The sequence below is a fragment of the Canis lupus genome, chromosome 5 (assembly GCF_048164855.1).
Source record: "Canis lupus baileyi chromosome 5, mCanLup2.hap1, whole genome shotgun sequence".
Classification (NCBI taxonomy): Eukaryota; Metazoa; Chordata; class Mammalia; order Carnivora; family Canidae; genus Canis; species Canis lupus.
In genome coordinates, this window is record NC_132842.1 from 12,058,044 (window position 1) to 12,076,474 (window position 18,431).

Consider the following 18,431-nt stretch of genomic DNA (forward strand, 5'->3'; position numbering starts at 1 on the left):
TCAATGGGTAGATCATCTAAACAGAAAATCAATAAGGAAACACTGGCTTTAAATGACACATGGACAAGACATATCTAACAGATACACTCAGAATATATAAACAGTGGAATATACATTCTTTTGAAGTGCAAATGGAACATTTTGCAGAATAGATAAAATATTAGGCCACAAAACAAGTATCAACAAATTAAAAAAGACTGAAGTCATACCATGGATCTTTTCTGACTGCAATGCTATAAAACTAGAAATCAGCAGCAAGATAAAATCTGGAGAATAAACGAATACATGGAAGTTAAATGACATGCTATTAAACAAAGGGTCCACCAATAAATCAAAGAAAAAAATTTAAAAAATACACAGAGACAAATTAAATGAAAACACAATGATCCAAAATCTTTCAGATGCAGCAAAAACAGTTCTAACATGGAAGTTTATAGCAATAATCTCAAATAAACAACCTACCTTTATACCTAAAGCAGCTGGAAAAAAACAAAACCAGTTGAATGATTGAATCAAAGAAACTATAAAGATTAGAACAAAAATAAATGAAATAGAAATAACAATAAAAATTAAACCAATGAAATCAGGAGCTGGTTCTTTGAAAAGATCAACAAAACTCACATTTAGCCAGACTCACCAAAAAGAAGAGAAAAAAAAAGAGGACTCAAGAAATGAAAGAGGAGAAGTAACAACTGACATAGAAATACAAAGGATTATAACAGCATATTATAAAAATAATTATAGGCCAACAAAATGGACAACATAGAAAACATGGATAAATTTCTAGAAATATAACCTCCCAAAACTGATCAGGAAGAAATAGTAAATTTGAAGAGACCAGGTAACAGCAATAAAATTGAATCAGTAATCAAAAAACTCCCAACAAACAAAAGCCTAGGACCACAAAGCTTCACTGGTAAATTCCACCAAACAGTTAAAGTAGGGATCCCTGGGTGGCGCAGCGGTTTAGCGCCTCCCTTCAGCCCAGGGCGCGATCCTGGAGACCCAGAATCGAATCCCACGTTGGGCTCCCGGGGCATGGAGCCTGCTTCTCCCTCTGCCTGTGTCTCTGCCTCTCTCTCTCTCTCTCTCTGTGTGACTATCATAAATAAATAAAAATTAAAAAAAAAAAAACAGTTAAAGTAGAGTTAAAACCTTTACTTCTCATATTATTCCAAAAAGTAAAAGAGGAAGGAAAGCTTCCAAATTCATTCTAAGAAGCCAAACCAGATAAAGATAAAACAAAAAAAGAGAACTACAGGCTGGTTATCGCTGATCAACACACATGAAAAAATTGTAAACTATGTTAACCAAATCCAACAATACATTAAACAAATCACGCCCCACAATTAAGTGGAATTTATTCCTTGAACCTGAGTGTGTTTTAATATACACATCAATCAACATGAACCATCACATCAAAAAGAGAAAGGCTACAAATCATATGACCATTTCAATAGATGCAGAAAAAACACTTCACAAATTTCAACATCCATTCATGATAGAAAAACCCAACCAACTAGGTTCAGAGGCAATATACCTCAGCATAATAAAGGACATATATGAAAAACTCATGGCTAATCATCCTCAATGAGGGAGTTTTTCCTCTAGGATCAGGCACAAGACAAGGATGTCCACTCTCAGTTTTATTCAACATAGTATGGAGAGTCCTAGCCACAGCAATCAGATAAGAAAAAGAAATAAAAGGTATACAAACTGGTAAGGAAGAAATAAAATTTTCCTTATTTGCAGTAATACTATATATAAAAACCTTTAAACTCCACCAAAAATATACTCTAACTCATCAATGAATTCAGTAAGTCTACAAGACACAAATATACAGAAATCTATTCCATTTCTATACATTAATAATGAAACAGCAGAAAGAGAAAATAAGAGAATAGTCCCATATACAATTGTACCAAAAGTAATAAAATACCTAGGAATAAATTTAACCAAGGAGGGAAAAGACATGTACTCTAAAAACTATACAGCAATGATAAAAGCAATTGAAGATGACACCAACAAAAATAGAAAGAATTTCTTTGCTTGTGGATAAGAAAAAATAATATCATTAAAATACTGATACTACTGAAAGCAATCTACAGATTTAAAATATAATATTAAAATGCCAATGGCAGTTTTCACCAAACAAGAACAAAGCATAAGAAAATTATGAAAAAAGTTATAAAATATGATGACATATACATAATATGTGGATGAGGGAGTAAAGAGGAAAAGAACAGAAAAAGTAAAAGAAAGTTTTAGGAATGTGTTTTTGTTTTCTAGAACATGTTTGAACCTTAATGACCATCAAATTAACATAGACTGTTATTTACTTAGAATATTACATATGAACCTCATGGTAACCACAAACCCTAAATCTATAATAGATAAAAAGTATAGAGAAAGTCAAGCATAACAATATAGAAATTCATAAATCACAAGAAAATAAAACAAGAGAAGAAGAAATGTAGAAAGAAGAACTACAAAAACAAACAGAAACCAAGTACCAAAATGGCAATTATTACATACATATTAATAATTACTTTAAATGTAAATGGGCTAACAGCTCTAATCAAAAGATATAGGGTGGCAGAATGGATAAGAAAAACAATATCCATTGGGGTCACATTGGTGGCTCAGTGGCTGAGCATCTGCCTTTGGCTCAGGTCATGATCTCAGGGTTTTGGGTTCAAGTCCTGGATCAGGCTCCCTACAGCAAGCCTGCTTCTCCATCTATGTCTCTGCCTCTGTGTATCTCTTATGAATAAGTAAAATATTTAAAAAAAAGAAAAGCAATATCCATCTAAAGATGCCAACAGGAGTCTCACTTCAGACCTAAAGACTCATAAAGATTGAAAATGAAGGATTAAAAAAAAAAATTCACCATGCAAACAAAAGCAAAAAAAAAAAAAAAATCCAGGATGGCAATACTTATATCAGACAGAACAGACTTTAAAACAAATAGAGTAGCAAGAGACAAAGATGGTCATTACACAATGATAAAGGGATTAATCCAAAAAGAGGATATGGCAATTATAAATATCTTGATCATATGCTATAAAACTAGAAATAAATCACAAGAAATAAGTGAAAATGTCACAAATATATGGAGACTCAACAACGTAATACCAAACAGTCAACAAAGTAATTAAAGGAGAAATAACAAAATGCATAGACACAAAAATAAATGACAACACAATGGTCCAAAATTTTGGGAACGCAGCAAAAGCAGTTCTAAGAGAGAAATATATAGGGATATCAGCCTACCTCAAGATTCAAAATAAAGCTCCAATAAACAATTTAACATGTAAGGAACTAGAAAAATCCCAAGTATTTTTCAAAGAACTACAACAAATAATACTGAAATTTGTATGAAACCACAAAAGACTGAATAGCCAACACAATCTTGAGAGTGAAAAACAAAAGCTAAAAGTGTCATAGTTCCAGATTTCAAGATATATTACAGAACTGTACTAATCAAAAAACTATGGTACTGGTACAAAAAATCAACACATAAATCAAGAGAACAAAAGAGAGAGTTCAGAAACAAACATAGGATTAAATGGTCAATTAATCTATGAATAAAGAGGCGAGAATATACAATGGAGAAAAGATAGTCCTTCGATATATGGTGCTGTGAAAATTGGATAGCTACATGAAAAAGAAGGAAATTAGACCACTTTTTAACACCACACACAAACTCAAAATGGATTAAAGAACTCAACATAAGACCTGAAACCATAAAAATCCTAGAAGAGAGGACAGGCAGAAATTTCCCTGGCATCAGCCATAGTACTATTTTTCTAGATATGTCTGCTGAGGCAAGGAAACAACATCAAAAATAAACTATTGGGACTATGTCAAAATAAAAAGCTTTATACAGCAAATATAATTATCAACAAAACAAAATGACAACCTACTGAATGGGAGAAGATATTTACAAATGATATATGTAATAAAGTATTAATATCCAAAATATATAAGGAATTTATACAACTTAATACCAAAAAAGCCAAACCATCCAATTAAAAAATGGGCAAATGACATACATACATTTCTCCAAATACATATAGATAGCCAACAGACACATGAAAATATGTTCAACATCACTAATTATCAGGGAAATGCAAATTAGAACCACAATGAGATATCACTATAAACCTGTCAGAATGGCTAAAACCAAAAATACAAGATACAAAAAATTTTAGCAGGACATATAGAAAAAGGAACCCTCTTGCACTGTTGGTGGGAATGCAAGAGGAGCAGCCACTGTGGAAAGAGTATGGAGGTTGCTCAAAAGCTTAAAAGTAGAAATATCTTATGATCCAATAATGCACTATTATTTACCCCCCAAATACAAAAACACTAATTTGAAAAGATGTATGCACCCATATGCTTACCACAGCATTATTTGTGATAGTCAAGATATGGAAGCAAACTAAATGCCCATCAATAGACAAATGGATAAGAAAGTATTATGTATACACACACACACACACACACAGACACACACACACACACGGAATATTATATAGCCATAAAAAGGAAGAGGTTTGCCATTTGAGAAAACATGGATTAACCTAGAGGGTATTGTGTGAAGTGAAATACATCAGACAAACACTTAAGTGGAAGTTTTTTTAAATGAGTAAACAAACAAAAAGCAAAATGAGATGCATAAATCCGGACCACTAACTGGTGGTTGTCACAGGAGAGGAGTGTGGGGTGTTGGGCAAAATGGTTGAAGTGAAGTGGGTACAGACTTCTAGTTATTGAATGAGTAGGCCATAAGAATGAATGCACAGCATGAAGAATACAGTTAAAGATGGTGTAAGAGCAGTGTGTCAGGACAGGCCGTAGCTACACTTATGGTGAACATAGTATAATATATGGTCTTGTTGAATCACTATGTTGTACACCTGAAGCTAATGTAACCTTGTGTGTCAACTATATATACATACATAGCTTCTGAAAAATTCTTGGATTTTTCTTTTAAACAAACATTTAATGAGCACATTACCTGCTGGACTGACACTAGCTAATTTCACCTACAATATCACAGCTAAGTAAAATCTTGGTTATTTCTGCTCTCACCACAACTCTGTATACTTATTATTCCAGGAAGGAAAATCTCTGGTCACTGAAATTGGACCCAATTTTTATTATCTTAACTACACCACAAGCACAATCTGATTTTACCTCCTCAAGCCTGGATGTCATTGGAAAAGAAAAATAAAGCCTAGAAGAACCATTGGATAAAAACGAACAGAGTACTGCATGTATAACCCAAAATGGGTTCCACACACCAACTTCTATATTTTGGATTCATAACTAAAGGATTCCTTGGTTAGTTCTCTGTTCATCTGAATGTGAAACAGCTCCCTTGCCAAGGTGATTTTCTCCTGGCAACCAATTCTTGAGTAAATATCAAAAGGAGAGTTTATCCACTGAATACTAGTTTGACCCAAATTACAATTCGTCTGATTAAATATTAAGAACTAATTTGAAGTGGGTGATCCATTATTAAATAAAAGTCGAAGAACCTTCCTTCCTTTTCATTTCTTGTGATTACATGCACCTGCCACGATGGCTGAAAAGCAAAACAACACTCTACATATAGCAGACTAGTTCTCATAATTTCAGCCTGTGTCTATCTGGACAAATCACCCATTTCAATGTATTCTTTAGTGAGTCATATACAATGTGTATCTATGATGGCTTTTTTTAAAGCTTTTATTTATTCATTTGACACAGAGAAAGAGAGCACAAGCAAGAGGAGTGGCAGGCAGAGGCAGAAGCAGGCTTCTTAGTGAGCGGGGAGCCCAATGCAGGGCTGGATCCCAGGAACTGAGATCATGGCCTGAGCGCAAGGCAGATGCTTAAATGATGCAGCCACCCAGACACTCCTCTATCATGGGTCTTAAGACATTTAGGTTGAAACAGTGCTTTAAATAAGGGAACAGAGAAATTCAGTACATGTAAAAAAAAAAAAAAAAAAAAGTTTAGCCAGGAGAGGTAAGGAGTTTCTCCCTGTATATTACATATAGATCTATTTTAGCAAAGAGAAAAAGAATATTCGACCCTCCTACACATGACAGGCTGTATGATATATTAGAAAGGGAATGAATGTGAATTAATCGGAAACTGCAGATTCCATTCCAAGCCCTCATTCTGCTGCTCACCATCTATTTGGCCAGATATAAATAACAACCTCTCCAAGATTTTTATTCATATTTGTAAAACTGATAAAAAGATCCTGACTTACCCACTTCAGGGAATTGCTAAGGGAATCAAAGAGATAATAGAAATCGCCTTCATAAAATCTTAAAAGCTACATAAGCATTTAAACCCACCATTCCAAGTTTTCCTTTTATTTATTTTTTTTTAAGATTTTATTCATTTATTCATGAGAAACACAGAGAGGAGAGAGAGAGAGAGGCAGAGACACAGGCAGAGGGAGAAGCAGGCTCCTCACAGGGAGCCTGAGGTGGGACTCGATCTCGGGACTCCAGGATCAGCCCCTGGGCTGAAGGCAGCGCTAAACCGCTGAGCTTCCTGGGCTGCCCCGAAGTTTTCCTTTTAGGAGAAGGTAGGTGAGAATCACAGTAAAGAATATTTCAACAGGAGACCTAGCTAGACCTCTGGCTCTGCCCCAGAGTAGCTGTGTGATTCTCCAACACAGCATGCACCCTTCTCAAATTTCTGCTGCTTACCTATAAAATGTGGAAAAGTCTGATGGAATATTTAAAAATCACAGATTTTAGAACCTGAACATTTGGCAGAGTACCATATATTGAGCAAAACTCTTTTTCCCTCCAGATTTTTTATTTCAAGAGAACAATGACTTAAAGTCAGAGGGACCTGCAGCTGCTGCCAATGCCATGTGTCCACCTTTAGAAATTTTAATCACAGATTATTGGGGGTAGTCAAGGAGGAAAGCAACTTCACATGCTTTGACACAACCTTAATTGCATGATAAATGTACTTCCAAATAACTCTGATCAAATTCCACTGGCTTTTAATTCAAGGATATAGCGATCTTTCATATTCCTTAGACATTCTGATGCATCCTAAATACACATTATGAAAGCCATTATCTATACCTGAAAAGGCTGCCTGCTGGAAAGATTGAGGTGTTTCCTTATCCATCTGTTGCCTTGATTCCCAAATATCTGCCACAGCAGCTGTCTCTTGTGTTACTCCAAACTCTCTGGTAGATGGCCAGCCTATAAATATGCTTTCCAAACATGTGGTAATATAAGCGGAAGGTGCAGCCCCCTGCATCGGTGGCATTGAGGACAGGACTGAGTAAAGTAGCTCTGTTTTGGAAAACCTGTGGCTCCGAAGATTCTATGTAGAGATAGTGTCCTTTAGCTGTGCCCAAGGTATGATCCTTCATTGGCCCTGTATTAAGTGTTGAAGTTGGACTGTGCTTCCTGGTCCAATCAACGTCATCTTCTGTATCTTGTTCCCAGTTACAGATTCCATTTTCAAAGTTACATTGGAACTCAGGTACTGAAATTGGCATTAAATAACAACAAAAAAATAATGAAGGACAAAAAAAAAAAAAACATGATTAAGAATACTTGTGATATTTGGCTCCTGCCAAGGTTAATGATTTTAATGTTTTTTAAATGTGACACTAAAAGGTTTTAAAAAGTGAATAAATCCTAGATTTATATCAAGTAATAATATTTTATAGACTGGGGGGGGCATTACTTCAGCCATTATTTTCCAAATGCCTTTTATACCCATCCTTCACCATTTCCAGCACTATAACTTTATGCAAATGATGAGGGCACCATGGCTGACTCAATACTATAAACTTCTGGCTCAGTCGATTTCAACCTTAACCAAATGTCCCAATCACCAGTGAATGTTAAAAATCAAAACAAAACAAAAAACATGAAGTTCCAGAACTCATCTTCAGAGATGTTGATTTATTTTTTTTTAAGATTTATTTATTTTAGAGAGAGAAAAGGGGGTTCAGGGGACAGAGGGAGAGATAATCTCAAGCAGGCTCTCCACTGAGCACAGAGCCCTACACGGGGCTCAGTCTCACGATCCTGAGATTATGACCCAAGCCAAAATCAAGAGTTGGATGCTGAACCAACTGAGCCACCCTGGCACCCCCAGAGATGTTGACTGAACTGCCACAAATAGTGCGGTTGAACATCAAGATAATTCATTATCTCCCTTGGCGATTCTAACATGCAGAACTGAAGAGTCATACTTTAATAGAGTCCAATCTTTCAGAATCACCTGATGTGTACAGCATAATTGCTCGCTCCATGGCGAAGCTCCATACCAGCACTACCTGGTTAGATATGGGGGACCGAGCAATCCATATTTTTAACAAGTACTCAACATGATCCTGATGCCAGCATTTTCCAGACCTCAGGCTGAAAAACTCCTCCCTTTGGTTTCATCTTGCCCCAATTCCACATTTCCCTCCATCAGTGCCAGAAAGACCATTCTTCTGCCTTCCATGGCAATTTATCATTTTCTTCCTGTATATACATACTCATTTAATCCAAACTGAAATCTAAGCTCTTCTTTCAAGCTTTACCTTTCCCAAGTTAAATTAACTTCCTGTTTGTCCCTGGCCAGCCTTTTCTTAGCATACACCACCTTCCCCACTTGCCTTAAACACCTCACTCCTCTCTCCTTCTCTATTTATGCCTCCTGTTGTGCTGCGGGCTCTTGGCAGCATCTCCTGAGAGGCAGTCTTTTCTTCTCACTGAATTGCAGCTCCTTTGAGCTGGAGCTTTTAAGCTTTAAACCCCTTCCAGGCACTAGAAGAATTCAAAGCACTTATAAAGGATTGACTAGCCCCTCATCACCTCGCTTATCTACCACAATTTCCACAATATAGTAATGTAGTCATTTTCAGGATGTGAACATTTTGTTGACAACAAGGATTTGTTTTTAGAATAAAAACATCTAGCATTATTTGGGTAGAAGGAACAGGAGTTAGAATTAATGCATAGTTTTACATTTTAGCTTCATTCACCTAAGTTAATATTTTTTTAAAATATAAATGTCAGCTGTCCTTTCACTATTCATCTTAGTAAATGCACTTGGTGCCAAAGGGGAATAAATATTCTGAAACAATAAATATAAGCATATGTGGATAAATGCAGCCGGGCTAGAACAAATCATCTGTCTTCGAAAACCACAGAACAGGAGCTTAGAACTAATGATGGGAGCCCAGTGAGTAAATGTCAAATGGGAGATGAGCTTTTGTTTGATATTTCCTCACTTGTGACTAATCAAGCCCAGCTGTGACGTGAACTGGGGACCCAAAGCGTACTCTCCGGGTGTCAGTCTTTGGCTGTGGAGCAGAAGGAGAATGTCAAGCTGCTAAGGTTTTTGACATAAAACTGGCACTAAAGCCAACAGATTTTGATATTGCCTGTCTCCATATTGACTGTATGTTCAATCTCTATTTCGAAAAGGAATGCATGTAGCTCCACCTTCAAATAAAAAACCCTATCTCTAAACGTAGGAAGCTTTAGGAAATACAACATAGATTTCTGGATGCCTAATGTATTCTATGGAATCCAGGAATACATTTATATGGAAAGCTGCAAGAGAAACTGACAGTCTGATACCACTACTGTTCTCTTTCACTAATATTTAGTCACAAGTAGTATTTTGATTATTATACTTGTACTGACATAACTCCATTCTAAGTTAATAGTAGTTTTAAGGATAATTTGCCTTTTTTTTTTTTTTTTTTTTTTTAAGGAGTGGGCTTTGGAGAGCTTCAGAAAGATGAAAATGCTTTCTAAATCCACAAAAATAAATTACCTTGGGGACAAGTAACACTTCTTATGGTAGCCATTGTCTAAATTATCAACTTTATTTATATCCACTCAAAGAATTAGTTGTGTAATGAGATGCATGGTAATTCTGACTTCAATCCACCTGACTGTATCAAAGATCACATATATGCATCATGCTGTACAATAATTTATATGGAAATTTCTTAATGCAGTGTTTCCTATGATGCACCAAGCATTTTATGGCTTCACTTTGGTTTATAATTAGCCTCTCAATTTAATAGGCATATAGCTTGAATTTTAAGAATTGTTGCTATTTCTGGACGAAGAAAGATGCAGATTCTTTTTCTGATTGATTTTGTAATTGAAGTAAAAAACAGCTATAAGCTTCTGATTCATTTGCAGGAGCAAGTGCAATGGGCACTACCTGGTGCTAGGTTTATTAAATTATAAAATGTATACAATCATCAGATACCATAAACTTTCTGGTAATTTAAACCAGAAACTCAAGACATACCTTTGACACAGCACTCCCTGCTCCCTATAGCCAAAACATCACCAAATGTCCCTCCTAAGTATTTCCCCAAACATCAGTCCCTCCATCTCCATCACTGCCACTGTGATACAGGCTGCCCACACCTCCTCAGTGGATTACCGCAATGGCCTCCTGATGGGTCTCCCAAATCCACTCTCCTCCAATCCACTTATCACTCTGTATCTACACTGACATGTTTTAATATGCCAATTTTATTATATCGCCTTCCTTCTTAAAAACCCTCATGAAGAAAAACTTTCCTAATATAGACTATAAATATCTGCAAATCTGGCCTCCCTCACATTTCTGTCCTTATACTGCACCCTATCTCTCCTTCACCTCCTGGCTCCTACCACACTGGCTGGTCTCCATCTGCTACACGGTCACATATCAGGGCTTTTGCATATATATGCTCTGACTTTTTTATTTTCAGATCTCAGCTAAGTCATCTCCTTTAGAAAGTTTAATACCATTATTATAGTCACCGCACTCCTCTCCGTATCTCCCATCAAAGCTTCCAGTTTGTATTTTTAAAACAATATTTGAATAATATCTATCTTCTCAATTAGACTGTAAATTCCATGAGATCTGAAACTCAGTCATTGTGGTTAGCACTTTATCTATAGTATCTAGTTAATAAGTCCACATAACAAATATCGGTAGCCCGATTAATCAACCACTCATCACCGTCGTCAACTCTGGAACAATGCTTCCTGTCTTTGCCTTGATTGGCTAGAAAACAGTGAACAAATCAAGATCTCCACTGTAAAAATACGAAGGACCAAAATAACAACAACAACAACAACAACAAAGCACTTACCACAGTCAATCTCATCAGTGTGATCACCACAATCATCCAGCAAATCACATAACAGAAGCTTTTCTATGCAAGCCTTGCTGCGTCAACACCAGAAAAAGTCCGGCTCTTCACAGCTCTCTGCAGGAAGGGGAAGGGTACAATTTTCAAATCTGATGTCATCAATAGCTGAGACTCCATCATAAATGCCAAGACTGACTTTATCTAGTGACAAATGGAAGGGCTGAGTAAGGCGTCCAAGCTGAATAGTGGCCTGTGACCACTGGTTGCCCTGGTTATACAATACTCTCCAGAGTACTGTAGAGTCGTTGGAATCTTCCACATGTAGCTGTAGCTCAGCTGCTCCCACTGACAGACCATGGTCATAAAACCTGAAAAAGAACAAACACAAGGAATGGAAATGATTTATTGCATAGACTAAATATTTAACTTATGGCTCTTTCACTCAGTCAACCATTGATTAATAATTAGCTACAATGGACGCCTTTATTTCTTGCAGTAATCATTGCTGTTCATATGTGAGAGCTTATCTGCTGAGGTGCATACTCTGGCTCCAGGACCCTGGGAGCCTTTCTCAAGGAGTTCCATCCAGAACAGAGGAGGCAGAGTTAATTAAATTATAATCCACTGTTGGAGGGAAAGAGTCTCTTTCATCTAAAGAAAGAACACAACAAATACTGATAATGTGCTTCTAAGTAAACTGCTAATTGTATAAATATAACAGTACCTATTTTTAAAGCCAAACCAAGGGCAAATCATAAAGTCTAACAAGTGCAGAAGTACGCCTGCAACCACCGGGTTGCTGGGGTAGCTGACCACAGTTTTTAGTATTTACCAGAAGGAAAGTATGCATCCAGGTCCTGCCTGGCTAAACTTTGGGCTCTGAAGTTTGGGAACTTGTGACAAGCTTCTGCTTTCTTCAGAATGAACATAAAATGCCCTATTGAGATACAAATACAAATTGTAAGTTAACCGACTGAGTTGAGGCACCTGCCTCTTAACCTTGTACTAAGCTCTGTGTCTGACTAAAAATTAAGACTATACAATTAAGACTAAAATTAATTAAGACTAAAATTAAGACTATACAATTAAAAATCAATAAATATGATGAGTCAAATTTGCTCTTATGAAAACTAAACTAGTATCTACCTCCAGGTTGAAAATCATGCAAAAAGTTAATAATTTAAGTGAATTCAGCCAAAAGCATATCTATACTCCCTCCCCACCACCCTTAAAGGAGTCATTTCATACTAACAACATAAACATAATTGACAGTATTTAGCTATTTGTCACACTATTTGTTGCAGTAACATAGAGCTTTAATTGCTTATCTTTCTCTTAACAGGCCTGACCAAGGGTGAACAAAAGCCTCTCCTTGCTTATTACCTTCAGTTGTGTTGGGAGTATGATCCCTAGGTGGAGCCTGTTGCTCAAATTCAGCCGAAAGGTTACTTCTAGAGTTCCATACCCAATCAAAATGGTCACCACTAATTGCTTCAAACCAACCACAACTATCTGCTTCAAAGTCACATTTGGAGCCTGAAAAACAAAATGTGACTCCTAGGATGGCTCTCCAGAGTATTCATATACTTTAGAATGGGTAAAGTTCAACTGAAATCACCTTGTTATACTTCTCTAAGTACATTAAAGGATACATTTGAGGAAAAAATAGATCCTATCTGATCTAAAAAGAAATAAAAACCAGAGTTGTGCTTTCCATACTGAAAAATTAATAAAGCAGATTTATCAATTTAAGAAATTACATTTTTACCAAATAATCTTTCAAAGAAACAGCATTATTCAGCTATATTGAGTATAGAATTGCCAAGGTCTACCTAATTTATTCAATACTCCTGTTATTTCTCTGCCACTATGACATTATTTGGAAGACTTCATTGTTCCTACAGATTATTTTATACTAAAATATGAAAAGTATCTACTTCAAAAAAATTAAAATTTGAAAAACCAAGATTATTATAATTAATATTACGTTCACCACCAATTTTGTAGAGTTTAATATTTCCCAAAGTACTGTATGCATTGCATAATATTTATAGGGCAGAATAATTTGACCCACTTTTCAGGAAATAGGTAAGAAATAGTTAATTTCTACAAAGCCATTAGAAAAGAGGAAGAGAAAGGCAGGACTGAGAAGTTATAATAACAGTATGAATTATAGCTAATATTTAATAGATACCTATGTCATAGACCCTGTACTAAACACTTTATATAGATCCAACTTTCACAATAGCCCAAGGAAGAAAGGGAAGTTCAAGGAAGTTATTAATCTAACTAAGGTCATAGAGTTAGGAAACTATATAAATGGATTGAAATCCAAAGATTTTTCACTCCAATGATAATTAAGACAAGTTAGGAGAAAATGCTAAGAATATTTAAAACTACATTTTTATAGGCCATCTCTGTTTATAAATACATAATATATAAATAACTCATAAATATACCTAGATTTCAGTGGTTTCAAAGTATGTAGTTGCCATTTCAATCCCTGGGAAAGTAATGCTTTTGATTCCTTTTTCAGACAATTAAAAAAAAACAAAGGGGGACACCTGGGTGGCTCAGTGGTTGAGCATCTGCCTTCGGCTTAGGGCATGATCTCAGGTCCAGGGATTGAGTCCCACATCAGGTTCCTGCAGGGAGCCTGCTTCTCTCTCTGCCTATGTCTCTGCCTCTCTGTCTCTCATGAATAAATAAAATCTTAAAAAAAAAGGATCCAGGAGTTCTTTTATGAAAATACAGAAAGAAAACAAGTTATTGCTACTATGGAATAGCTATCACACATAGTTACCTGGAAAGGGAGCCTTATTGTCTATTGTCTGCTATCCAAGGAGATACCAATGTAGAAATAAATGAATATACTAATGGTGGTAAAATTTCAGGAACCACTGTGGCAATTTTCTAGTTTTCTTAGATAAGATCCACCAAAGACAGCAATTTTTAACAGATGATTTGCTGCTAAAATTTAAATATGCCTATCTAATATATTGTGTTCCCAAATATTTAGATTTCTATACACATTTTAAAAACTCACCTCAGTTGGTCAGAGATGTAATAAACCAGCTGAAATTAATCTAGCTAGCTGTTAACCAAATATACACTTCATAACAACACCTATTAAAAATCTGTATGTCGGGACGCCTGGGTGGCTCATCAGTTGAGCAACTGCCATCAGTTCAGGTCATGATCCCAGGGTCCAGGATTGAGTCCCGCATTGGGTTCCTTGCAAGGAGCCTGCTTCTTCCTCTGCCTAAGTCTCTGTCTCTCTCTCAGTGTTGTTCATAAATAAATGAATAAATAATCTTAAAAAAAGTCTTTTCTTTTCTTTTTTTTTTTTTTTGGTGTTCAATTTGCCAACATACAGAATAACACCCAGTGCTCATCCCATCAAATGCCCCCCTCAGTGCCCGTCACCCATTCACCCCCACCCCCTGCCCTCCTCCCTTTCCATCACCCCTAGTTTGTTTCCCAGAGTTAGGAGTCTTTATGTTCTGTCTCCCTTTCTGATATTTCCTACCCATTTCTTCTCCCTTCCCTTCTATTCCCTTTCACTATTATTTATATTCCCCAAATGAATGAGACCATATAATGTTTGTCCTTCTCCGATTGACTTATTTTACTCAGCATAATACCCTCCAGTTCCATCCATGTTGAAGCAAATGGTGGGTATTTGTCATTTCTAATGGCTGAGTAATATTTTCAGACTTAGAGATATAATATTCTGGGTAAATCTTAACAATTGAGGTTCAAAGATTGTTCACTTTTCTGGAGCTTCACTATTGACTTCCTTAATTATCATCATTATCAGAAACAACATAATTTGCAAGAATCAGTTATCACTACTTCAGGGTTTATTGTATACCAAGCTTTGTGCTAGAGGCTGTTATGTTCATCATAGGATACCTGTTGACATAGTTTCTTTTTTTAATTTTTTTAAGATATTATTTATTTATTCATGAGAGAGACAGAGAGAGGCAGAGACAGGCAGAGAGAGAAGCAAGATCCCCACAGGAACCTGATGCAGGACTAGATCCCAGACCCCAGGATCATGCCCTGAGCCAGAGGCAGACACTCAACCACTGACCCACCCAGGTGTCCCTGACATAAAGTTTCTAAAACTTATTTCTATATTTCTATTTCTATGGATATGAGTAAAAAACCTAGTGACTCTATAACAGCTTTTAATTATTTTCAGTAAAATTACCCTTGTTGCCACTATTAGTTATATAAATATAATTATAGTAGCTACCCCCAAGGAAAGGAAGTTAGGGGATATTTGGTAGAAAGACACACAGGTCCATCACCCTACACTATCACTGTCATGTTGAGAGCTTTTCACTAGGAGAGAAGAAATTAAATTTATGTAGGAGCCAAGGAACCTTGGCAGGGTGATGGATACAGAATCAGATGGTCTTATATTAGACTTACTGTTAGAACTTTGATGGTTTGAGATGATTCCTACAGAGAATCATGTATAAGAAATAAACATGAAATGAGCAAAGCCTGGAGCTGATAATTTGGGTCTCACGCAAAGACTTAAAAATTTATAGAAGGGTACTCTTTGATATATACCCAAAGGAGCCCAAAACACATCCACACAGAAACCTGTACATGGCAATTCCTAACTGCCAAAACATGGAAAAAAAGAAAAGTCCCTCAATAGGTGAATGGACAAACCGTACTATACCCAGACAGTGGAGTGTTATTCAGCACTAAAAATAAATGAGCTATCAAGCCATGAAAAGCCATGGAGGAAACTTAAATGCATATTACTAAGTGAAAGAAACCAGTCTGAAAAGGCTCCATACTGTAGGCTTTCAACTATTTAACATTCTGGAAAAGGCAAAAATATGAAAAGAGTAAAAGGAGGAGTGGTTGCCACAATTTAAAGGTGGGGGGAAGGCTGATGAGGTGATTCACAGAGTATTTTCAATACAAGAGCAATGTCATGAAAATACTTTGTATGATACCATATTGACAAATAGATTTTACCACACATTCTTCCAAACCCACAGAATGTAACACACCAAGAGTGGATCATAATGGGCTTTGAGTAATTATGATATATCAGTGTCGATTCATCAGTTGTGACAAGTGTCCCCCTCCCCTGCCCGCTGGGAAATATTGATGTAGGAGAGGCTCTCTCTCTCTCTCTCTCTCTCTCTCTCTGTGTGTGTGTGTGTGTGTGTGTGTGGCAGGAGAGGTATGTGGGAAATCTCTAATTTTTCCTCAACTTTTCTGTGACTTGAAAACTGCTCTGTAAAAAAAAGTCATAATAATTAATTAGTTGAGCTGCAGAAGAAAAGTCTGAGCTAGCAGAGGTTAGTTCATGAGGTTTAAGGAAAGAAGCCATCTCCATGACATAAAAATGCAAGGTGAAGCAACAAATGCTGATGCAGAAGCTGCAGCAAGGTATCCAGAAGTTGTAGCTAAGAGAATTAATGAAGGCAGCCACACTGAACCACAGATTTTCAATGTAGATTAAACAGCCTCATAGTGGATGTTAGGACTTTCATAGCTAGAGAGAAGTCAATGTCTGGCTTTAAAGCATCAAAGGACAGGCTGACTCTCTAAGTTAGGGGCTAATGCAGCTGGTGACTTTAAGCCAAAGCCAATACTCATTTACTGTTATGAAATTCCTAGGGCCCTTCAGAATTATGCTAAATCTCTTCTATCTGTGCTCTATAAATGGAACTGCAAAGCCTAGATGACCGTACATCTATTTATGACATGGTTTCATGAATATTTTAAGTCTACTGTTGAACTGACTGCTCAGAAAAAAAAAGATTCATTTCAAAATATGACTGCTCGCTAACAACACACCTGGGCACCCAAGGGCTTTGATGGAGAGGTACAATGAGATTAATGCTGTTTTTATACCTCTAATACAACATCCATTCTGCAGCCCATGGATCAAGTGGTCATTTTCAACTTTCAAGGATTAATATTTAAGAAACACATTTCATACTGCTATAGATGCCATAGATACTGATTTCTCTGATGGATGTGGGAAAAGTCAATTGAAAGCCTTCTGGAAAGGACTGACAATGCTAAATGCTGTTAAGAACATTTGTGATTTGTGAGAAGCATTCAAAATATCAACATAAATAGGAATTTGAAAGTTGACTCTACACCCCAGGGATGACTTTGAGGTGCTCAAGACTTCAGTGGAGGAAATAACTGCAGATGGGGTAGAAACAGCAGGAGAACTAGAATTAGAGGTAGAACCTGAAGATGTGACTGAACTGCTGCAATCTCATAATAAAACTTGGATTGAATAAGTCAGTCAGAAAAAGTTCAATACCATATCATCTCACTTATATGTGGAATTTAAGAAATCAAACAGATGAACATAGGGGAAGGGAAAACAAAAAAAGAAGCAAACCACAGGAGACTCTTAGCTACAGAGAACAAACTGAGGGTTGCTGGAGGGAAGATGGGCGAACTGGGTGATAAGTATTATTGGTTGCACTTGTGATGAGCACATGATTTTATACATTAGTAATGAATCACTGTACTCTACTTCTGAAACCAATATTGCACCACATGCTAGCCAACTAGAATCTAAGCAAAAACTTAAAATTTTTTAAAAAGTACTAATGCCAAAAATGATGGCCTTAAAAATGGGGGAAAAAAAAACTTGAACAGATTAGGAGTTGCTTCCTATGGATGAAAAAAGAAAGTGATTTCTTGAGACATAACCTATTCCTACTCCTGGGGAAGAATCTGTAAAGACTGTTGAAATGACAATAAGGGATTCAGAATATTACATAAACTTAGTTGATAAAGCAGCAGCAAGGTTAGAGAAGACTGACTCCAATTTTGAGAGAGGTTGTACTGCGGGTAAGATGCTATCAAATAGCACCATATCCTACAGAGAACTGTTCATGAAAGGAAGAGCCAATTGATGTAGCAAATTTCATTGTTGTCTGATTTTAGCAAATTGGCACAGCTACTCCAACCTTCAGTGACTACCACCCTGACCAGTCAGCAACAATCAACATAGAAGCAGGACCTTCCACCAACAAACAATTATGACTCCTTGAAAATTTGTATGATAGAATTTTCTAACAATAAAGTACTTTTTAATTAAGGTATGTACATTGTTTCTTTAGACATAATACTACTGCACACTTAACAGACTAAGGTATAGTGCAAACATAATTTTTATATGCACTGGAAAAGCAAAGAATTGATTTTATTATGATACTTGCTTAGCTGCTGTGGTCTGGAACAAAAACCACAATATCTCTGAGGCATAGCTATGATAACTGTA

The 18,431-nt window shown here is 36.4% G+C and overlaps 1 protein-coding gene across 1 annotated transcript in view; it reads right to left on the minus strand.

Annotated features, from left to right (window-relative positions):
- The window catches only part of MALRD1 (MAM and LDL receptor class A domain containing 1), a 755,529-nt gene that overhangs the window by 574,487 nt on the left and 162,611 nt on the right, over nucleotides 1-18,431 (minus strand). The window contains 6 exon segments of the mRNA XM_072825144.1: nucleotides 7,107-7,192; nucleotides 7,195-7,518; nucleotides 11,144-11,511; nucleotides 11,976-12,051; nucleotides 12,054-12,080; nucleotides 12,527-12,679. Coding sequence (XP_072681245.1) covers nucleotides 7,107-7,192; nucleotides 7,195-7,518; nucleotides 11,144-11,511; nucleotides 11,976-12,051; nucleotides 12,054-12,080; nucleotides 12,527-12,679 — 1,034 coding nt within the window.